This window comes from Pristiophorus japonicus, chromosome 24 (assembly GCF_044704955.1).
Source record: "Pristiophorus japonicus isolate sPriJap1 chromosome 24, sPriJap1.hap1, whole genome shotgun sequence".
NCBI classification, from domain to species: Eukaryota; Metazoa; Chordata; class Chondrichthyes; family Pristiophoridae; genus Pristiophorus; species Pristiophorus japonicus.
In genome coordinates, this window is record NC_092000.1 from 15042623 (window position 1) to 15066649 (window position 24027).

The following is a 24027-nucleotide window of genomic DNA, read 5'->3' on the forward strand; positions in this document are numbered from 1 at the left end:
TCCCTCTTCGTCCAGATCCATCGGTGTCGAGCAGCAGAGCCTGGGGGGGGCGGAGCTTCGGCCCAGCATGTAGTGCGGCAGGGGCACGCATGACCGTTTGAGTGTGTGCACATGCGCAGTGCAACAGGAAGCTTGGCAATCGGCAAATTAAAGGGAGAGCGTCCTCAGAATAAGTGGTTATGGAGCATATATAAAGGTGAGGTCTGAATATTGATTTTTGTGTGGCTGAGGGAGTGGAAAGGAGTACTAGATGGGTGTAAGTGTGATTTTAGGAGCTTCAACTTGGAGAAACTCTGTTTGTCAATTGTCACTGATGCGGGCACGGTTAACAGGATCCTGAGCACTATCGTGTCAGCCTTGGCTCAGTGGGCAGCACTCTTACCTCTGAGTCAGAAGGTCGTGGGTTCAAGTTCCCGCTCCATGTAACTTCAACAGATGGAAAGAAAATCTCGGCTGACACTCCCAGTGCAGTGCTGAGGGAGTGCTGCACTGTCGGAGGTGCCGTCTTTCAGATGAGACGTTAAACCGAGGCCCCGTCTGCTCTCTCAGGTGGATATAATCCCACGGCACCATTTGAAGAAGTGCAGAGGAGTTATCCCTGGTTTCCTGGGCCAAAATTTATCCTTCAATCAACATAACAAAAAAAAAACAGATTATCTGGTCATTATCACATTGCTGTTTGTGGGAGCTTGCTGTGCGCAAATTGGCTGTCGCGTGCCCTACATTACAACAGTGACTACACTCCAAAGTACTTCATTAACTGTAAAGCACTTCGGGACGTCCAGTGGTCGTGAAAGGCGCTACATAAATGCAGTACTCCTCAAGAAGAGCATTTCAAGAGCAAGTTCCCAAACATGTGGATCGATCGCAACATCCACTCGAAACCACGTGGTCACGCACAGATGGGAACGGTCGCGCCCAGGCCGCTCACCGGCTTTTCCCTTTCAAATACCGCACACGCGCAGCAATTTAAAGGCAGTGAAAGAAACAGGCCGCGCAGAACATAGTGCATTTCACGGGGAACATTGATGGACATCGCTCAGGCTCCCATTCACCATACCCGTATCTGAGGTGATGGACAGTGCTCAGGGTCCTGTTAACCGTGCCGGTATCTGTGCCGGTGTAGGTCGGGGCCATAAAAGGAGCGGCATGGAGGCATACTACTTCAGGAAGCAGCGCAAGGAGGGCCACGGCAGCAAAGAGTGACATCATCAAGGTCCAGGTCGGTGATTGGAGCGTGGGCAGGTACAGCAGGAGCGGCGAGGTCGGGGCTGAAGGAGCGGCGAGAGATTGTAGAGGGATGTGATCGGGGCCCAGGAGAGGTGTGAGTTCGGGGCCCAGAAGAGGCGAGGGGCCCAGGGGCAGCACGGGCCCATCCCACACTGTGCGATATGTGTGCGCACTAGGCCCGTGCAGCAGAGCTGGTCTCCAGTCGTCCTGGTTAACCCTTGCCACTGGACCAAGACCTGGCTCTGTCGAGCCCGTGTGGTGTCTGGTGTGCAACGGCCACCCCACGTTAAAAAAATCCACGCACAGGCATCTTCCACCCTTCAGGGTATAGTTCAGGATCTGGAATATTAGGTCCTTCATTGAAACACCTGTGAACGCATCCCTTTTTTGGCGTGGAAGCAAGTCATCCTCGATACGAGGGACCGCCTATGCTGATGGTGGTGGCAATGGATAAAAGACTGCACTGGGAGTGTCAGCTTGGCTTTTGTGCTCAAGTCCCTGGAGTGGAGTTTGATCCCACAACCTTCTAACTGAGAGCTGAGAGTGCTGCCCACTGAACGTACGACAAACAACTTTAACCGGGTGTGCTGAGGTCCTCTTTAAGCTGGACTTCTGCCGTGAGTATGAGGTCCCCGGAGCTAGTGTCACCAAATTACTGCAGGGACAACTCATGCTATTTCTAATGTAATTACATTCATTAGTATGTCTATTGCACTATATATTGTTACTTACTCCGAGCAGATTGCGATTAAATGCAAGCAGTAGCTGGGGGTGGGGGAGGTGTTTTTTTTTAAACCGATTGCCCAGATTATGTGCCCTCCATGGTTGATGAGCCTCCACTGTGCGTCCTTGACAACACCTAGCAACTGTGCAGAGGTGTCAGTAACAGGAAGAGTGTGGGAGGCGTGGGAACACGTGGGCCATTCATAAAATAAATACTGCATTGTGTCATTTTCCTCACTGCTAACCTCACCATGCCATTTCACGAAAGGACTGACACCAGATTCTAGCACAGGAAGGGATTGCCTTATAGATTACATTCACAACCAAGCTGCCCGAGTTCTTATATATAACTGTGTTGGAAGGGAGGGGTGCTATTCTAAAATAATGTTGTATTTATATTTAAAAGTGTACTTGATACGCAAGGTGGTTGCAAACCATTTTTATTTTCTTCAGCAAATAAGATTAATTGCAGAATTTGCACAGAGTGCTTTGAAGAGAGCTGACTTCGGCTAATTATACAGGAACACAGCTAAAGAATTGGGATTAAAGGAAAAAGAGGAAACGAGAAAGGGAAGGGGTGGAAAGGAAGTGGGGAATTCCCCATTTACTAAGAGGAATTGCATATATGAAGCACCTTTCATCTATCAAAACATCAGCTTCACATACACAGAGGACACAGATTTAAGGTGGTTGGCAAAAGGAACAAAGGCGACATAGTTTCGATCGCCTGGATGGGTCGGAGAGGAATTTTCCCATATTTTTTTCTCCCTAAATTGGCTTGGGTTTCTGTCTGGTTTTTGCCTCTCCCAGGAGATCACATGGCTCTGGTTGGGGTGGAGTGTTGAATGTTTTCAGTATAAGGGGTGTTGCAGTTGGGCGCGGCGGACTGGTTGGGCCGGGTGCTCTTTGCCTTTCCGTCATTGTGCATAGGTTTACGTGTAACCTTTAGGGCCTGCTGATTGGTGGTCCGTGCGGCTCTTTGTCGGCCGGCGCAGACACGACGGGCCGAGATGGCCTCCTTCTGCGCTGTAACCGTTCTATGATTCTATTCTATGAATCACTTTGCAAAGCAGTTCCTGTATGTGCCCAAGCAGATAATTAAAAGGCTGACATCATTGTGGGTTTTATCAATAGGACATAGAGTACAAGAGCAAAGAGGTCATGATAAATTTGTAACCATCGGTGGTTAGTCCACAGTTGGAGTATTGTGTGCAAATTTGGCAGCACATTATAGAAAGGATATTAATGTCATAAGAACCGTACCATGCAGTTTCGACAACAACCTGAATCTAAAATAATGCCTTTAAACGTTGATATGTGTTCCCAAAGTGCTTCGCAGAGACGTGATCAGGCAAAAATGGATGCCAAGCCGAAGAATATTAGCAGGGGTTGGCCTGATGTTTGGTCAAAGAGGATTTAAGGGGGGATCTTAAAGGAGGAGCAAGAGGTGGAGAGACAGAGGGTCTGAGGTGGGGAATGCCAAATCTTGGGGCCTAGATGACGACCAATTCACCAGGATGACCAAGGATGGGAATCATCGCGGAGAGACTTGAGTGTCAGCCGTGGCTCAGTGGGCAGCACACTTGCCTTCTAGGTCCGAAGGTTGTGGGTTCGTGTCCCACTCCAGGGCCTTGCGCACAAAAATCTAGGCTGACCCTCCTAGTGCAGTGCTGAGGGAGTGCTGCACTGTCGGAGGTGCCGTCTTTCAGATGAGATGTTAAACCAAGGCCCTCTCAGGTAGATGTAAAAGATCCCGTGGCACTATTTCGAAGAAGAACAGGGGGAGTTATCCCTGGGGCCAATATTTATCCCTCAATCAACATAACAAAAATAGATTGTCTGGTCATTGGGCCTGAAATTCCACCTCACCTGGTCTGTATGTGTTCCGTACGGACCCAGCAAGGCCCTGCAAAAGCTGGTTTTTGGCTCGCAATGCACATGCACTGAAAACTGGCTTTTCCGATCTGTCAAGTTCTGGCTTGACAGATCCAATGCATCTTAGGGAGAAGAACATTCGCGTGGCGAGATTGGGATATTTGCCCAACGAATGTCCTTAAAACTCTTGCACCTGGTAAAAGCAGGTGCATAGCCTACTTTTACCAGCATAAGAGTTTGAAAACATACAAAAAACATTTAAAAATAAAATTTTAAAACACATTTTTATGATAAAAACCCTGGTCACTAAGGAAAGTTCATTTCAAACCCTAATTACAAAACTATTTTAAAAATCCAAAAAATATATATTTTTCTAACTCATTTATTAACTTTAATTTAAATTACGTTAAAATATGTGTTTTTTTATTTTTTTATTTGTGTTTGGGTGTTTGGGGGGGGGGGGTGTTTCTCATTCATAATAATGAGAGCTCTTACTTACAGAGTTCTCATTATTAATAATGAGAATACTGTACCTTCATTGGCTGTCCAGTGCCATGTGACTCCAGCTTCTCCCTCCGCATCTGCAAGAGGTGAACACGCTCCAATGCGCGGGGAGAGGAGGCCTCACACTGGGATCGCTGGAGGGCGCAGGAGCAAAAGGTAAGTGTGGATCTTTTTTCCTATTTTCAGGCGAGCGCCCAGCGGGGAGCCCAGCCCTGGGGCTTCAGGCCCATCACATGGCTGTATGTGGGAGCTTGCTGTGTGCAAATTTTCTGCCGGGTTTCCCACATTACAGCAGTGACTACACTCCAAAAGTACTTCATTGGCTGCAAAGCGCTTTGAGACGTCCGGAGGTCATGAAAGGCGCTATATAAATGCAAGTCTTTCTTTCTTTTTAGATTGGTTGGACAGTCAGACTGCATTAGCTGCTCAAATACTGAAGTGGGGCTTGAACCCACATTTTAAGAACGTAAGAAATAGGAGCAGGAGTTGGCCATTCGGCCCCTCGAGCCTGCTCTGCCATTCAATAAGATCACGGCTGATCTTCGACCTCAACTCTACTTTCCCATCTGATCCCCATATTCCTTGATTCCCTTACAGTCCACAGATCTATTGATCTCAGCCTTGAATATACTCAGCAATTCAGCATCCACAGCCCTCTGGGGCTGAGAATTCCAAAGATTCAAAACCCTCTGAGTCCTAAGTAGATGACCCCCTTATCCTGAGACTATGCCCCCCCCCCCCCCAGTTCTAGTCTCTCCAGCCCGGGGAAACAGCCTCTCTGCATCTACCCTGTCAATCCCCTTCAGAATCTTATATGTTTCAATGCGTTCACCTCTCATTCTTCTAAATTACAGAGAGTTATTTCATAGAAACATAGAAAATAGGTGCAGGGGCAGGCCATTCGGCCCTTCGAGCCTGCACCACCATTCAATATGATTATGGCTGATCATGCAACTTCAGTACCCCATTCCTGCTTTCTCTCCATACCCTCTGATCTCTTTAGCCGTAAGGGCCACATCTAACTCCCTTTTGAATATATCCAACGAACTGGCCTCAACAACTTTCTGCGGTAGAGAATTCCACGGGTTCATAGTTCTCTGAGTGCTCTTGCAGAGAGCCAGCACGGGCTCGACGGCTGAATGGTCTCCTCCCATGCTGTAACCGTTCTGTGATTCTATGCAACAACCAGGATGGTCAAGGACGAACTGGAACGACCTTCTTTGCCCAGAGAACGGTGAGAATGTGGAACTCGCTATCTCAGGGAGTGGTTGAAGCGAATAGTATCGATGCATTAAAGGGGAGTTTGCTCAAGCATATGGGGGAGAAGGGAATAGAGGGTTATGCTGATTGATTTAGATGAGGAAAGACGGGAGGAGGCTCGAGTGGAGCATAAAAGCCGGCATGGACTGGTTAGGCTGAATGGCCTGTTTCTGTGCTGCATATCCCATGTAATCTCTGCTCATGGGACAACCCTCTTTTCAGGAGAGAAAGCTACCTAGCGCCATTCTAACGCAAGAAAGTACTTGGAATTGACTGAAATGTCCTGAACTGGATTCAAGTTCAATTGCCCATTGTTCCCTCACATTGTACCAGAGTGGGGTCAGGGTGCATTTAGAATGCAGTTACATCACAACCGCAGCATTGCCAATGAAGCAACGCTACTTTTAGACTGATGCTGCGGGTTAGTGTGTAAATTCAGCCCAACTCCAACAGAGCGACCAGGAGTTAGACTCACCGGGGCAGAGAGTCTTAATTGGCTTCGTTTCGGAGTTATTTGGGGAGGTCTTAACGCCTGAATGACACCCTATAAATTTAGCATTGTGCAAATCGGAAGTGCTTCCAACAGACTGTAAAAGAGTCCCGTAAATCTGCACCGAATGTTTTCAGAGTAATTCAGCAGCAATGGGTCCAGATCATGCGAGTTATTAGCAGTAATTAGTGTGTTCATCTGAAATCTCGCTGCTATTGCAACAATTATGGGCCAAGGTCTGCTAAAATAAATTTGATACACGTCTGTTATCATCCTAATCCCGCAAGTCTTTAAGTGCCTTGCTGAATCGAGCAGCCCCAACACAGTGCCCGCCATTTAAGTTGAGTCGATAAATTCAGTACTCAACCTGGGTCTGATGCACGGTGAGCTGGAGTGAATGAGAATGACAGGCTCAGCTAGCAAATGCCAGGGCACACGAAGCTTTTCAATTTCCTTGTGAATTTCAGAGGCTTAAAGGAAAGCAGGAATTAAAAAAAAGATCAAATTCAAAGAAAGACTTGCATTTCGATAGCGCCTTTCGTCACCACCGGATAGGGAATTGGATAAGTACCTGAAGGAGAAAAAATTGAAGGCAATGGGGAAAGGTCGGGGGAGTGGGACTAGCTGAGGTGTTCGTGCTGAGAGCTGGCATGGGATCGATGTGCCGAATGGCCTCCTTCTGTGTTGTAACCATTCTCTGATTCTATCTCATTGAATGGCAGAACAGGCTCAAGGTGCTGAATGGCCTCCTCCTGTTCCTCTGTTCCTAGTCAGCCAATGGCTCAGTTGGTAGCATCCTCATCTCTAGGTCAGAAGGTTGTGGGTTCAGGTCCCACTTCAGAGACTTGAGCACAAAAATCTCGGCTGAAATTCCAGTGTGGTACTGAGGAAGTGCTGTACTGTGAGAGGTGCTGGATTTCAAATGATGAGACCTTAAACTGAGGCCCCATCTGCCCTCTCAGATGGATGGAAAAGATCCCATGGCACTATTTTGAACTAGAGCAGGGGAGTTATTCCTGGTGTCCTGGCCAATATTTATCCCTCAATCACTAAAACAGATTATCTGGTCATTATCACATTGCTGTTTGTGAGAGCTTGCTGTGCACAAATTGGCTGCTGTGTTTCCTACATTAAAAAGAATGACTAGCATTTATATAGCCTCTTTCATGACCACCAGATGTCCCAAAGCGCTTAACAACCAATGAAGTACTTTTGAAGTGTAGTCACTGTTGTAATGTAGGAAACGCGACAGCCAATTAACACACAGCAAACTCCCAATGACCTGATAATCTGTTTTTCAGTGATGTTGATTGAGGGATAAATATTGGCCCAGGACACCGGGGATAACTCCCCTGCTCTTCTTCAAAATAGTGCCATGGGATCTTTTGCGTCCACCTGAGAGAGCAGACGGGGCCTTGGTTTAACATTTACATCTGAAAGACGGCACCTCCAACAGTGCAGTGCTCCCTCGGCACTGCACTGGGAGTGTCAGCCTAGATTTTTGTGCTGAAGTCTCTGGAGTGGGATGTGAAGATTCAACCTGCTGACTCAGGGGGCGAGAGTGAGCCGTCGTCGTCGTACCCCTCGAAATCGAGGAAGACTTGCTTCCGCTTTAAAAGTGATTTCTTAGGTGACTGTACAGTCCAATACGGGAATTACAGTCTCTGTCACAGGTGGAACAGTCGTTGAAGGAAAGGGTGAGTTGGGAGTCTGGTTTGCCGCACGCTCCTTCCACTGCCTGCGTTTGTTTTCTGCATGCTCTCGGCAACGAGAATTAAGGTGCTCAGCGGCCCATGCGGATTCTGTCCACTATGGGGTACAACGGACATGATCTTCATGGCGCGACAACTACAAGAGAAATGCAGGGAACAGCACCAACCCTTGTACATGGACTTCTTTGACCTTACAAAGGCCTTTGACATCGTCAACCGCGAGGGACTATGGAGCGTCCTCCTCCGTTTCGGCTGCCCCCAAAAGTTTGTCGCCATCCTCCGCCTGCTCCACGACGACATGCAAGCTGTGATCCTGACCAACGGATCCACCACAGACCCAATCCACATCCGAACCGGGGTCAAGCAAGGCTGCGTCATCGCGCCAACCCTCTTCTCAATCTTCCTCGCTGCAATGCTCCATCTCACACTCAACAAGAACATAAGAACATAAGAAATAGGAGCAGGAGTAAGCCATACGGCCCCTCGAGCCTGCTCCGCCATTTAATACGATCATGGCTGATCTGATCATGGACTCAGGTCCACTTCCCTGCCCGCTCTCCATAACCCCTTAATCCCTTATCAGTTAAGAAACTGTCTATCTCTGTCTTAAATGTATTCAATGCCCCAGCTTCCACAGCTCTCTGAGGCAGTGAATTCCACAGATTTACAACCCTCTTGAGAGCAGAAATTCTTCCTCAACTCAATTTCAAATGGGCAGCCCCTTATTCTAAAATAGTGCCTCCTAGTTTTAGTCTCCCCCATGTGGAAACATCCTCCTCTGCATTCCCCTCATAATCTTATACGTTTCGATAAGATCATCTCTCATTCTTCTGAATTCCAACAAGCTCCCACTGAGCCATCATCATCATCATTGGCGATCCCTCGAACGAGGATGACTTGCTTCCACGAGAGTTCACAGGTGTTTCGATGAAGGACCCGATGTTCTAGTCCTGAACTCCAATTGAGGGGGTGGAAGATGCCTGTGCGTGGATTTTTTTAACGTGGGGTGGCCGTTGCACACCAGCCACCACACGGGCTTGACAGAGCTAGGTCTTGGTCCAGTGGCAAGGGTTAACCAGGACGACTGGAGACCAGCTCTGCTGCACTGACCTAGCGCGCACATATCGCAGTGTGGGCTGGCTCGTGCCGCCCCTGGGCCCTTGCCTCTTCTGAGCCCCAAACTCGCGCCTCTCTTGGGCCCCGGTCATTTCCATCTCCCTTCCTTTGTCCCTCCTGCTGTGCCTGCCCGCGCTGCAATCACGTATTGCAGTGTGTACCTCAGTACATGAAAGTATATGAAAGGCCTTTTTCCTGCATTATGACAGTGAGGACAGTTTTTTTTTAAAGCACTCCATTGGGCTGTAAAGCACTTTGGGAGGGTGGGGAAAGGCGCTATGTAAACGCAAGTCTGTCCCTACCAGCAGGGAGGCGATTTACTGATGTGCAGAGAGCTGTCAGTGTGCCAGCGGCGAGTAACAAAAACAAGTGACGTCACAATCGACTGACGTCAGCGTGATTGTAGCCTTTTTTTTGGGTCACTCGCTCGCGCCCCGCCCTCCCGGCCCTGCCGGCCTTCTGATTGGCTGACAGAAGGGCCGGGTTGCAATTTGAAGGGCCAGCGCGGCCGCTGATTGGCCGGGGCGCGTACGCCAATCAAGCTTGCGGGAAAAAAAAGTATCCAGGGCTGCGGTTAAGCTTGCAGCAAAGGCTGGAGGGGAGGGCGACTGCACCACTCCCAGTGTGTTTAACACACACACACAATCCCGGTGCAGTCAGGGAAGGAGGGCAAAAAAATAGATCAATAAAAGAAGACATGGTGAAGGACGGCTTGGACGCCGATAAGCTGAGCAAGGCTGCGGCCAGGGGAGACTGGCAAGAGGTGAAACGACTGCTGAGCCAAGAGAAGGTGAATGTTAATGCGGTGAACCAATACGGACAAACCGCACTGCAGGTTGGTGCCTCTAATAATATCTTTAGCCCTGGGATTCAGTCAGGCCAGTTTATCCTAAATTGTTAAAGACTGTGTGTGCCAGTTTATTGAAGCCTGTGTGTGTTTTTCCCCCCTCGTCTCCTTTCAAAATTGACTCCATAATTTTTTTTCGCCCTCAGTCAGGCCAGTTTATTGACGACTGTGTGTGTGTGCCAGTTTATTGAAGACTTACCCCGACCCCCCCCCCCCACTTCCCCTCTCTCCTTTCAAAATTGACTCTTTCCATAAAAAATGTTTTAGCCTCCTTTTTTTTAAACAAAAAAATGTGATTCCGGGTTTCTTAAACATGCCGGGAATTGTACATTGACGAACCTGCCTCTTGAGAGTTGCATTGCCACTCAATGCACCAAATGAATTTCATCTGTTTTTATTTGCAAGAGTTACTGTGACACAGGGGACCTGTAAATGTCTTACTGGTGACCTGTAAATGTTTCTGGGTTGTGATAACTGTCAGCGAGATGTCGCCGTATAATCTTGCGCTGGAACATTAACCCCTTCTCCTCTCCTCTCTCTCGGTGCAAATGTTTGGGCGCAATTTTGCTTGTAGCCCACTAGGGTCGTAACAATTTGTGAATGAAGTTGCTTCCTGGCTCGGTGGTGATGAGAATCCGATTTTAAAACCTCACTACTTTTTTTTAACTTTTTTTTCTAAACCACATTTTGCCTGTATTGGGAGAGTGGAGATCGGAGGGGGTAGAGAGACGCAGCTAAAAGGTCCGTCTGTTAAAATGTATTTAAAGTAAAAAGGCAATAATTGTGGAATGCATCAGTTTCACATATTACATTACTACAAAAGGGCGGAGCCTGCGGTGGGTGGGGGGAAGGATGTGTGTCGGGCAGTTACAGGGTGTGCTTTGCAGGATGCACAGTCAGTTAATTAGGACTTGCATTTATATAGCGCCTTTCACGACCACCGAACGTCCCAAAGCGCTTTACAGCCAATGAAGTACTTTTGGAGTGTAGTCACTGTTTTAATGTAGGAAATGCGGCAGCCAATTTGCACACAGCAAGCTCCCACACACAGTAGTGTGATAATGACCAGATAATTTGCTTTAATGTTGTTTGAGTCATAAATATCAGCCTGGACGCTTGATCCAAAACTCTGTGCTGCCTGTGTCCTAACTCGCACCAAGTCCCACTCACCATCACCCCCTGTGCTCGCTGACCTACATTGGCTCCTGGTTAAGCAATGCCTCAATTTCAAAATTCTCATCCTTGTTTACATATCCCTCCATGTCCTCGCCCCTCCCTATCTCTGTAATCTTCTCCAGCCCCACAACCCCCTGAGATGTCTGCGCTCCTCTAATTCTGCCCTCCTGAGCATCCCTGATAATCGCTCAACCATTGGTGGCCGTGCCTTCTGTTGCCTGAGCCTCAAGCTCTGGAACTCCCTACCTAAACCTCTCTGCCTCTCTACCTCTCTTTCCTTCTTCAAGACGCTCCTTAAAACCTACCTCTTTGACCAACTTTTTGGCCATCTGCTGTAATTTCTTCTTGTGTGGCTCAGGGTCAAATTTTTGTAATGTAATACTCCTGTGAAGCACCTTGAGACTTTTTGCTATGTTAAAGGCGCTATATAAATGTTGAGAACTCCCCATCTCCTCTTCGCAATAGTGCCATGTGATCTTTTACCCGAGATTGCAGACTGGGCCTTGGTTTAATATCTCATTTAAAAGATGAGCCCTCCAACAGTGCAGAGCATTCCCTCAGCACGGCACTGGAGTGTCGGCCTAGATTTTTGTGCTCAAGCCTCGAGTGAATGGATGGGCATTCATGCCCAAACCCCTGCCAGTTCCCCTTTGACGATGTATCTGGCCTCTCACTGTGCCTCCCCTTAGCTGATATTGTCGTGTGGAAGATGCGTTATCATTGACTGTTGCAAGGCGCTGGTCTCTGAACGCCCATCACTGCTGTATGAAGGAGCTGTTTGTAACTTCTGAAGATTTTTTTTAACTGGATTCTCATGGTAGACTTAATTCTGGCCCAGTGCCTCGGGGCCTGTTATGGAGCAATTCATAACAACCACAGGCAAAGTTAGTAATTAGGATGTCTTAGACAGTCACAAACCAGTGTTGCCAAATGTGTACCTCCGCCCCAACCCAAGGCTGTCGGGGCCCAAGTTATTTCCTCTTTTGTCAGAAGTACAAATATATAGCGTGCCCAGTTTTAAAATTTTTATTTTCCACTGATGTCAATAGGAAGCATAATTGGGCATGCATGTATAACTGGCAGCCGATCTGTCACTGCCAGTTATCCACCCCTCTCCAAAGTGTTAATTACTCTCACAGGAAACCTCCAATTGTGCCCAACCTTGGGATTCCCCCTCTACAGTGTTGCGCTATGCTATTGGTAAACCTCACCCATGCTGCCAAACAAACCCATGCTGCCCCACCCCAAAACCCCTGGACCATCCCTCCAGGTCAAGCCCAGGACTAGCCCCACCTCCCCCCTGCCCCTGCCAATCCTAGTGCTGCTAAGTACCAAGTATCTACCTAGAATTGGTGCTTAAAAAGAAAGACTTGCATTTATATAGCACCTTTCACGTCCATTTGACATCTCAGCGCTTTACAGTCAATGAAATACATTTCCGGAGTGTAGCCACTGTTGTAATGTGGGACACACAGCAGCCAATTTGCGCACAGCAAGCTCCCACAAACAGCAATATGATAATGACCGGATAATCTGTTTTTGGTATGATGATTTGAGAAATAAATATTGGCCCCAGGACACTGGGGATAACTCCTCTGCTGCTCTTCGAAATAGTGCCGTGGTATCTTTTACCTGAGAGAGCAGACGGGGCCTCGGTTTAACGTCTCATCTGATAGACGACACCTCCGACAGTGCGGCGCTCCCTCAGCACTGCTCTGGGAGTGTCAGCCTAGCTTTGTGTTCAAGTCCCTGGAGTGGGATTTGAACCCACAACCTTCTGACTCAGACGTGAGAGTGCTCCCCACTGAGCCACAGCTGCTTGCTGACATACAGATCAGCCATGATCCAATTAAGAACATAGGAAATAGGAGCTGGAGTGGGCCATTCAGCCCTTTTGATCCTGCTCTTCCATTCAATAAGATCATGGCTGATCATTCTGTCCTATCCCCATACCCTTTGATTCATTTAGTATCCAAATAACTAGTGATCTCGGTCTTGAATATACTCGATGATTGAGCATCCACAGCTCTCTGGATAGAGAATTCTGAAGATTCACAACCCTTTTTGAGTGAAGACGTTTCTCCTCATCTCAGTCCTAAGTAGCTGAACCCTTATAGAAAAATAGAAACTAGGTGCAGGGGTAGGCCCTTCGAGCCTGCACCACCATTCAATATGATCATGGCTGATTATGCAACTTCAGTACCCCATTCCTGCTTTCTTTCCATACCCCTGATCCCTTTAGCTGTAAGGGCCACATCTAACTCCCTTTTTGAATATATCTAACAAACTGGCCTCAACAACTTTCTGTGGTAGAGAATTCCACAGGTTCACAATTCTCTGAATGAAGCAGTTTCTCCTCGTCTCGGGCCTAAATGGCTTGCCCCTGGTTCTAGACTCCCCGGCCAGAGGAAACATCGTCCGTGTCAAGCCCTGTAAGAATTTTGTATGTTTCAATGAGATCACCCCTCATTCATCTAAACTCCAGAGAATATAGGCCTAGCCTAGTTAACGGGAAGCTAAATAAGCACATGAATGTCGGAACATGCTTGAGGGGCTGAATGGTCCACTCCTGTACCTAATGTGTGCTCTATGGTAAGGGATAACAATTAAACACATCAAGGAATATAAATAAAGGCCACTCATTTACAATTTTCACAGACAAATGGAGAAAGTTGTGGAATTCAATTGTCAAGACACCAGCAATGAATCCTATTTAATAAAAGTAGAATCTGATTTTGTTTAGTCCCTGGACATTAGTGACAACACATCCTCAATGAGCATGGTCACACGAGATCGACTCTCGGTGAAGAAGGCAAATGGCATGTTGGCCTTCATAGCGAGAAGATTTGAGTATAGGAACAGGGAGGTCTTACTGCAGTTGTACAGGGCTTTGGTGAGGCCACACCTTGAATATTGTGTACAGTTTTGGTCTCCTAATCCTGAGGAAGGACATTCTTGCTATTGAGGGAGTGCAGCGAAGGCTCAGCAGACTGATTCCTGGGATGGCAGGACTGACATATGAAATATTGGATCGACTAGGCTTATATTCAATGGAATTTAGAAGAATGAGAGGGGATGCCATAGGAACATTATGACGGGATTGGACAGGTTAGATGCAGGAAGAATGTTCTTGATGTTGGGGAAGTCCAGAACCAGGGGTCACAGTCTAAGGATAAGGGGTAAGCCATTTAGGACCGAGATGAGGAGAAACTTCTTCACTCAGAGAATTGTGAACCTGTGGAATTTTCTACCACAAAGTTGTTGAGGCCAGTTCGTTGGATGTATTCAAAAGGGAGTTAGATGTGGCCCTTACGGCTAAAGGGATCAAGGGGTATGGAGAGAAAACAGGAATGGGGTACTGAGGTGAATGATCAGCCATGATCATATTGAATGGTGGTGTGGGCTCGAAGGGCCGAATGGCCTGTTCTGCACCTACTTTCTATGTTTCTGTTTCTAATGAGATTAAAAATAAAATCATTCAGCCTTGTTTTGCAGTACTGCCCCCACTTGCTTAGATCTTTTTAAGAGAAAAAAATCATTTGCCCATCCCTAATTGCCCCTTGAGAAGGTGGTGGTGAGCCGCCGCCTTGAACCGCTGCAGTCCGTGTGGTGAAGGTGCTCCCACAGTGCTGTTGGGGAGGGAGTTCCAGGATTTTGACCCAGCGACGATGAAGGAACGGCCGATTATATTTTCAAGTCCGGATGGTGTGTGACTGGGAGGGGAAAGTGGAGGTGGTGGTGTTCCCGTGCGCCTGTTGCCCTTGACCTTCTAGGTGGTAGAGGTCGCGGGTTTGGGAGGTGCTGCCGAAGAAGCCTTGGCGAGTTGGCGCAGTGCGCCCTGTCGATGGTGCACACCGTCGGCGGTCGGATTGACTTTGTTGGCCACTCTCGGGCACCAAGGCCCGCTCCTTGGGTTCAAACCTGGCGTTCTAAACCCTGACCTTGTTGTGCTTCTCTTGCCAGGTGATGATGCTGGGCAGCACCGCCGTCGCGAAGGAACTGCTGAAGAACGGGGCGGGGCCCAATGTGCAGGACAAGTGGGGCTTCACCCTGGCGCACGACGTGGCCCGCGGTGGCTTCCTGGACACCATGATGGTCCTGACGCAGTACGGGGCGGACGTGAACATCCGGGACGCCGCGGGATGCCTGCCCATCCACTTTGCTGCCCGCGAGGGCTACTTGGGCCTGGTCCAGTACCTGGCTCCAAGGTCGGGCATCCTGCCCAAGACTGCCAGCGGGCAAACCCCACTGGACTTGGCCAGGGCCTCCAATAGAAGTGAGGTCGTGGCCTGGCTGGAGCAGCAGTTGCAAGCTATGGGGACTCAACCCCCACACTGATTCAGGGTGAGATACTGACATTGCTCATATTTTACCTCTCAATCCATGGCCTCCATGTTGTGAATCCTTTCTTTCCTCCAGTTCCATATTGGACTCCTACTTTGCACTGTTAATTGTGGATCGATTTATATTCGCTCCTTTTTTTTAAAAAAAATTTTAAAAATCGCTCCCTTAAGTCTTGACCCGGCGTGGCAACCTCTCCCCAAAACTTTTTGATACCAAAAAGTTAGCTGTGATAACTTGCAACTGTGCCACTCGTCGACTGTTTGTTGCAATCTTGTGAAAGGGAGCCATGTCTAGAGATGGCGTGGAGCCCCTCCAGTGTCACTTGAGCCAAGGTTATTTTTTTTTTTGCACACGTCGCCTTTGAGAGCCCTGAGCACTGCACGGTGTCCTCCGCACGCGAGCTCCGACACACGCTTACGCCAGCGCAGTTCCGTGAACCCACTATCGTTTTGTTTTTTGGTGGAAAAGAGCTGAACACTCGTCTGGGGGGGGGGGGGGGAGCTGTTGGGGGAGCGTTTGGCTGCGGAGGGCTGCACTGATCGAGGGGATCTCGGAGGTGGAATGGAACCTGCTGTTCAGCCCACATGAGGCCATCTGCAGCAAAGCCTCAAGAGAAAACAGTGTCTCTCTAAAAAGAGGAAAATCCCATGGATTAGGGAGTTGAAGACTTGCGTCTTGTTTTATGTAATGTGTGTTTACAATGATTTTAAAGTACTGTATAAAAAAAAAATGAATTGTACTGTACAAATTTATTAGTTTGAAAATAGCTTTGTGTTTTTTTTTCCCCTCCGATCTTACAGGGAAACAGACAGCAGGTAATGTAGCAGAGAATTTGAGTCCTGGGTGCTTTAATAATTCTGTATATACTTAAAGGAGTGCATGTTTAAGCTTAGTTTTATTTGAAAATGAATTGCCCTTCGTCCTGAAGGTATTTCTTTCAATGTCTTGTTCTTGCATGATGGGAGCACTTTGTTTCTTAAAAATAGAAAATGTGAAGTACTTAAATGTTCTCGTTTCGATCTATTTTGAATAGCACCGTTTGTGTGCATAACCACTGGTTTTCATGGGCTAAATGGACAAAATTACGGAATTCGATCCGCAGACCACAAAAAGATTCCTGGGTAGTGAAAATAAATGTTGACATATCGATTCAGCATAGTGTGGAACTGTACAGCTGCTGATTGGAATTCCCTAACCATATTTGCAACACCAGATTTCTGATTGGTCCCCCCCCCTCTCCCCTTGGAGGACAAGACCAGATTTCTGATTGGTTTCCCCCCCCCCCCCCTCCCCCCTTGGAGGACTAGACCAGATTTCTGATTGGTCCCCCCCCCCTCACCCCTTGGAGGACAGGACCAGATTTCTGATTGGTCCCCTTGGAGGACAGGACCAGATTTTTGATTGGTACCTTTGGAGGACAAGACCAGATTTCTGATTGGTCCCCCCCCCTCCCCCCTTGGAGGACAAGACCAGATTTCTGATTTGTCCTCCCCCCTTGGAGGACAAGACCAGATTTCTGATTGGTTCTCCGCCCCCTCCCCCCCCCCCCCCCCCCCCCCCCCTTGGAGGACAGGCCCAGATTTCTGATTGGTCCCCTTGGAGGACAGGACCAGATTTCTGATTGGTCCCTTTGGAGGACAAGACCAGATTTCTGATTGGTCCCCTTGGAGGACAAGACACTGTCTCTCATTTGCTGTGCAAATAATCACTCCCACCAGTTATATGCTGCTGTAGTGACATGGTTGTGGTACATGCCCTGTTGAGTGAATGGCAGCCCCAGGAATGTAAGGCCATCTTTTATTTCTTGCCAGTTGCAAGTTGGTTAAAGATTATCCTTGGCTATTGACTAACATTTTCTTTAGCACTGAGTTAGTCCGTAGCGTTAGTGACACCTGGATGTGGGAGCTGAATGCAAATTAATGGATAAAATAGCTTGGGGAAGGCCTCGGTGAATATTTTGCCATTTCCGCTTCCTCAGCCTCACCAAACAATATGGACTAGCAGTTTGAGTTTATGGAAGGCGACTGAATCTCCTGTGGCTTTTTCCCCACAGTCAGGGTGAGGTTAAATTTCCCTCGGAATGCATTAGTGATACTGTAGGTTTTCCCCAGCAGGTCAGGCAGCATCTGTGGAGAGAGAAAAACAGAGTTAACGATTTGGGTCGATGACCCTTTGTCAGAGAACAGTGATGCTACAGGTATAGGGATCAGCAGCCTCTGGTAGCAGTAACTGTCTCTCAGTGGTGATACCCAAGTCGTCGTCATAGGCAGTCCCTTGGAATTGAGGAAGACTTGCTTCCACTCTTTAAAAATGAGTCCTTAGGTGACTGAACAGCCCAATAGGAGAACCACAGTCCACGTTGAGGGAAAGGGTGGGTGGGACTGGTTTGCTGCACGCTCTTTTTGCTTCCTGCGCTTGGTTTCTGCACACGCTCAGCGATGAGACTCTCGGCGATGATACCCAAGTAAGGTATGCACAAAGCACATTTTTATACACTTTAACTAGTTCCTTCTTGGGGACTTGTGTGTGTTGCCTTTCAAGTGGATTTTGGTTCTGGGGGCAGAGAGGTCCCAGAGCTGCACTGCTCAGGGTGGCACCCTGCTTCCAATCCCAGCCCATGCTGAGTTACCTGATCTCTGCCACGTTCAGCAGTAGGGTGGCCACATCATCCCCCCACCCCCCCCCACCCCCCTTGGTTAGGGTGGCAGGAAATCAAACAGGGTTCCTGTTCCCGTTATAGTCCCTCAGGAATTGGAGAGAAAAATGTATATATTTTTTTTAATGTATATATTTCGCTTGCTTCCTGTTTCATCAAAGCTTCAATTTAAATTATGCATTTTTTTCCTTTTCTAGCCGTGGTAGAGCGCAGAATAATGGCGGACTTCTAGATCTCTGGTTACTGTAGCCTCTGTCTTTTTGAAGTTTCTCGTCTGTAATGTATTTGCTTTGTGGGTTCTTTGCTTAAGAATCCATAGCAACACATTGCTGTTAAGAACTAGTTGGTTGATTAGCAAAAGGTTTAACCATCATACGACACATTACCAGTTCATCCACCAGGCTCACAACCACCTGCCTCATCGTGGATCCCCCCCGAACCCAACTGGCTGGGGTTTTATTGCGTCTTGTGAACGTAACGTGACTGGCTAAACTACTCACAACTCAACAGCTCTACAACTATTTTAGTGAGAACTATAAATCAAGTGCCCCCCCCCCCCCCCTAAAAGGGACACTAAAACCAACAAATTCAATCAATTAAACTTGTCTTTTTGGATCAAATTAGAATTCGGTTGCCGGGGGTGATGATGCACTCCAGTCCCTCCGGTGCCCACCTCTCGTGGAAGGCCGCGAGCGTACTGCTGGATCAACAGCTCTGCAACTATTTCAAGTTGTGATCAGTAATCAAGTGCCCCCTGATTAAAGTGGGTGGGACACTCCAAAAACTGTTCCAGTGCTCCCTTTTTTTTTTGAGGGCACTAAAACACAAATTATACAAGTGGCCCCTGGCTAAAAGTGGGGGTGGGGGGGGGGCACTAAAACCGGCACAATAAACAAATTAAACTTTAGACAAAAAACATCATTAAAATTTGGTTGCTGGGGGTGGTGATGCACTCCAGTCCTTCCGGCGCCTACCTCTCACGGAAGGCCGCGAGCGTACCGATGGATCATTAGCTCGCTGTTGATTCACCGGTACGCTCTGCATACTCACGGGTGCATGCATTACATTGTCCATCTTTCTTTTTTTCCCCCCCCCCCCCCCCGTTCTGCATCTACCCTTTCCAAGCTCCCCCACCGGTCCATGCGAACCACCATCTCCTTCCTCAATTCCCTCCCCATCCACTCTGCTGCTACTCCTGGCCTACTGTGTATCATCCCCCCACCCCCCCCCTTCCTTCGCCCCATCATTCGCGGGGTCTCGTTCAGTCACTCCCAACCAGCGCTGTGCGACTCCCGGCCTGTCTCTGCGCCTCGCGTTCCGCCGTTAGAAACTTTCCGCAATACCCTTTTCCTCGAGCCAACCTAACCGGTGACCCGCCTTAATCTCGTCCTTTTCTGCCTCGGCGCTAGTTTTCATTTCCGACCTTTTTTTGGTGAAGTGCTGTGTAAATGCGTCGTGTTGTTGTTGAACAAGAGTTTGTCCTTTTTTTTAAAAAAAATAAGACACTTTGGGGTTTGCATAGCGTACGAAGACCATTATTTTTAAGAAGGTCCATTTACGTTAAAGATGGTCATCTGTGGCAGAGCAATTGTGGTAAACCAGCCCAGTTAGACACTGCACCTTCAGGGAAAGTGGGGAAGAATAGGGAACAAAACTGAGTTTTGGGGAAACGTTTGAAAACTTTATAGATTGTTAGATTGTAATTTGTTGATGTTGCACATAATTATATTTATGATGATGAGTTTGTTCTTGTTGTTCAGTGGATATTATACATTTTTTTTTAAATCTGCAAATAAATTATCTAATTTTTTTTTGAAAATTAAAATGATCGCCTGCTCGTGATGATTTATTTCTCTCCCTGTGCTACACAAACTAACATCTCCCAGGTTCGTTGCGTGCTCTGTGCTGATTTGGCAGATCGGCAGTGGCGTTACAATTGGTTTACATCCGAACAATAACGGGCGGGTACAGTCCCTTTTGGTCCATTGAGCCTGCCCCACACAATTGCGACGCCTTGTATGTCACAATAGATACACTCCACCCTGAAACCATGTGATCTCGTGGGAGAGGCAAAAAACACAGGCCAATTTCGGAGGGGGGCTAGGGGGCAGGTGAAAAAAAATCTGGGAAATTCCTCTTTGGACCCATCTAGGTGATCAAAGCTGGTCCAGGACTTCAATCTGGCCCTGAATTCTCTGCAGTACCTACCTCCTGTAAAAAGTGATCTCCGTTCCAGCCAGAAACCGGTCCAGCGCTCGCTTGACGGAATTGAGCAAATCATCCACTGCACAAGACAGCAGTCTGCCCCTGAGGTCCATTATTCTCTGTTCCACCGCCCTATCTCTCTAAACTCCTTGGGATGCTTTGCTATGTTAAAGGCGCTTTGAGTACGAGTTCTTGTTGTTGTATTCCTCCCACTAAAAAAACATAATCGTAGTACCACAGCAAAATAGATGAGCACTTTTATTTGTATAGCGCCTTTAACGTAGTAAAACGTCCCAAGGTGCTTCACAGCAGTCTTCCAACACGTTAGATATTGACAGGGGAGGGAAAGAGAGTAAAAGTGGGAGAAGGAAGTGTAAAAGAGGTAAAAGGCTCAGGTCTGAAGTGGCAGCCCAAATGTCCATGCAGATAGACATAGGTGGAAAAACTTAAAAATAAATTCAATATACATTATAAATAATACAATGAGTCTACAAAAGTAAAATCAGTATAATAAAGATTAATTATAATTGAACAAAGTTAAATAATATATACAATAATTAATAAATTAAGTTTAAAATGAGAAAACTAAGCAATTGAAGTAAATTTAAGTAAGTTTTCAGCTTTCTTTAAAATTCATTTTCTGTCCATTGAATCAATTAATATAGTAGAACCAATCAACCTCCTCCATCCTTGTGATGTCATAATGTGGGGAAAATCAGTTGCACAAATGCACACGAGTTCTTGATCACAACTGGGCCTCGTGAGGCTGAGCAGAAACAGCGTCCAGGCTCCACAAGGCAACCTTTAGGCAAGTCGCCTTCGGCAACTCTTCTGCACCTTTCCGCCAACTTGTTACAGAACCAGGATCCTGACGGGTAACTGCTATAAAAAGAGTATAGGATATGTTGGCATAGTGGTTGTTACTGGACTAGTTATCCAAAGACCAAGACTAATGATCCAGAGACACGTGTTCAAATCGTACCACAGGCAGCTGGGGAATTTAAATTCAGTAAATTCATAAATCTGAAATATAAAAGCTAGTATCAGTACTGATGGCTGTGGAATTACTGGATTGTTGTAAACATCCATCTGCTATATAAAGGAGAAGGAAATCTGCTGTCCTTACCCAGTCTGGCCTATATGTGACTCGTGACCCACAGCAATGTAGGTGACACTCAACTGCCCTCTGAAATGGCCCAGCGAGACATTCCGTTGTACCACCCTGCTAAAAATGTTAAGCAAGAAAGCGGCTCACCTCCACCTTCTCGAGGGCAATTAGGGATGGGCAGTCAATGCTGGCCTTGTCAGCGACGCTCACATCCCATGAAAATTTTTTTTTAAAGTAAGCATAGAGCTTTAGCACTCCCATCATTTTCACAATTATTCCCCCCTCGCATTGCTCTGTGTCGTTACTTGAGTTTTAGCAGCAGATGACAATTGTAAGATGCACCTGGCTCTTCCACTCTAGGCTTATGCTTGGGAGGAGCCTGCAATTTCTGCGGTCTGGAGGAGTCCATGTTCCATGTTTATATACAATGTGTGAGGTTGCAGCCCCTCTTCCATCATTTGAAGGGGCTGCTCCTTGATTTTTGGCTGCACTTCAGTCCCACGCTCCTGATCTTTGGGCAAGCAGTGATGAGGGGAGCGGACAGGTCGGAGGGCCTCCTCGTAGTCATGACCAAGGTGGTCATTAACCGGTCCAGGCAGCGAGCAGTTGAGGGGGGTCATTCAGCCCAACTGCCTGCCCCTCTTTCTGGGCTAGGTTCGCGCCAGGGTGTCCCTGGAGATGGAGCACGCAGTGTCCACCGGTACGCTCGCGGCCTTCCGCGAGAGGTGGGCACCGGAGGGTCTGGAGTGCAGCATCATCCGTGGGAACAGAACTTTAATTTAATTTGGCAAAGTTCCCAGTTAATTTGTTAATTTCAGGGTTCTAGTGCCCTTACAAAAGGGGGGCACTTGATTTAAAGTTTAGTTAAAAATATTTGTGCTTCGGAGGGACACAGTGAGAGAGGGAGAGTGAGAAGTGCTCATTTTTGATATCAACAAAGCTCCCAAATATCTTCTTGCAGCTACCTTCGAAGCAAAGGTTCTTGCACCATTTATATGCATAGCAATAGTCACCGCACCATTTATCAACAGAGTAACAGTCACTGCACCATTCAGGTATTTTGCCATCCTCACTGCAGTACACTGTGCGATGAACATAGAATATTAATTCAAGATCAGCAGGACACATTTACCTTCATGGCAACTAAATTTTAAAATGATTTTGGAAATACAAAATGTCTCAAAGAGTGTGATCAACATTACCAATAGTCTATCATGTAAATTAATAGTCAAGTTGAAAGGGGAATTTAATTCCCAATTGGATGCTAGGCTGCGTGAGTTGGATTCTCGGGCAGGCTTGATGGGGTTTTCTCAAACCTGATTTTTTTCTTGTGTTTCTTTCAACATTTTGATTGAAGAAAAGTCTTTATGGAAAAGTGGACACTTGGATGCAGTTTTTAAAAATTCATTCACGGGATGTGGGTGTCACCGGCAAGGCCAGCATTTATTGCCCATCCCTCATCGCCTTTGAGAAGGTGGTGGTGAGCTGCCTAGGCTATTTCAGAGGGCTGTTAAGAGTTAACCACTTTGCTGTGGGTCTGGAGTCACATGTAGGCCCCGACCAGGTAAAGATGGCAGATTTCTTTCCCTAAAGGACATTAGTGGGTTTTTACAACAATACGCTAGTTTCATGGTCACCATTATTGACACTAGCTTTTTATTTCAGATTTAATTAACAGAATTTAAATTCCCCAGCCGCCGTGGGTGGGATTTGAACTCCTGTCTCTAGATCATTAGTCCAGGCTTTTTGGATTATTAGTTCAGTGACATAACCACTTTTCTGCCATACCCGACCCGAAACAAATTGGTAAAATCTGATTCTGTCCTTCGTGTGTGAGGGCCTGCTGCTAGGACGCTACAGAAAGTGTGTGTTTTGTATAGACACTGGGCAGGAGCAGAATCGAGCTTGGATACAATTTCCACTATGCGAGTTCAGCCTGCCGACAAGCTCGACAACAACTTGCATTTACATAGCGCCTTTAACCATAGTAAAACAAAATCAAACAAAATCTGCCACCGAGCTACATAAGTAGATATTGGGGCAGTCAAAGAAAGTTTTAAGGAGCATCTTAAAAGAGAGGTGGAGAGATTTAGGGAGGGAATTCCAGAGCTTAGGGCTCAGGCATATGAAGGCACGGCTGCCAATGGCGGAGTGATTAAAAGTGGGGATACGCCTATGTGAAAAAATGGGGTACAGTAGTGGTTATCTGGAATCCAAAGAGTGTAAGTTCAAATCCCACCATGGCAGTTTGAAAATTTGAATTAAAAAAGTTGGTCTCAGTAAAAGTGACCATGAAGCTGTTGGATTGCTGTAAACCCCAACTGGGCTCTTTTAGGAAAGGAAACCTAACCCTTCATACCTGGTCTGGCCTATATGTGACACATAGTTTGTATGCTAGATACGAGACTCCCTAAGCAAATGCTTTATGCGGAGCTCCTTCATGGTAAACGGGCCAAAGGTGGGCAGTGGAAACGTTACAAGGACACCCTCAAAGCCTCCCTGGTAAAGTGCGACGTCACCACTGACACCTGGGAGTCGCTGGCTGAAGACCGCCCGAGGTGGAGAAAGTGCATCCGGGAGGGCGTTGAGCTTTTTGAGTCTCAACGCAAAGAGCGTGAAAAGGTCAGGCGCAGGCTGCGGAAGGAATGCGCGGCAAACCAGCCCCACCCATCCCTTCCCTCGACGAATGTCTGTCCCACCTGTGACAGGGTCTGTGGCTCTCGTATTGGACTGTTCAGCCACCAGAGAACTCGCTTTGGGAGTGGAAGCAAGTCTTCCTCG

The 24027-nt window shown here is 47.4% G+C and overlaps 1 protein-coding gene across 1 annotated transcript; it reads left to right on the top strand.

Annotated features, from left to right (window-relative positions):
- Positions 1–9488: 9488 nt before the first annotated feature.
- LOC139237948 (cyclin-dependent kinase 4 inhibitor D-like) lies at positions 9489–16814 on the top strand. Its single transcript, XM_070867277.1, has 2 exons — positions 9489–9745; positions 14897–16814. Exons 1-2 carry the CDS (start codon positions 9608–9610, stop codon positions 15269–15271), a joined length of 513 nt encoding a protein of 170 aa, XP_070723378.1. The 5' UTR covers positions 9489–9607; the 3' UTR covers positions 15272–16814.
- Positions 16815–24027: the final 7213 nt, after the last annotated feature.

Bases quoted from the DNA above. Each gene is read 5' to 3' on its own strand.
- LOC139237948 (XM_070867277.1), top strand. From the start codon at position 9,608: ATGGTGAAGGACGGCTTGGACGCCGATAAGCTGAGCAAGGCTGCGGCC. The intron at 9,746-14,896 runs GTTGGTGCCTCT...TTCTCTTGCCAG, and splicing joins ACGGACAAACCGCACTGCAG to GTGATGATGCTGGGCAGCAC.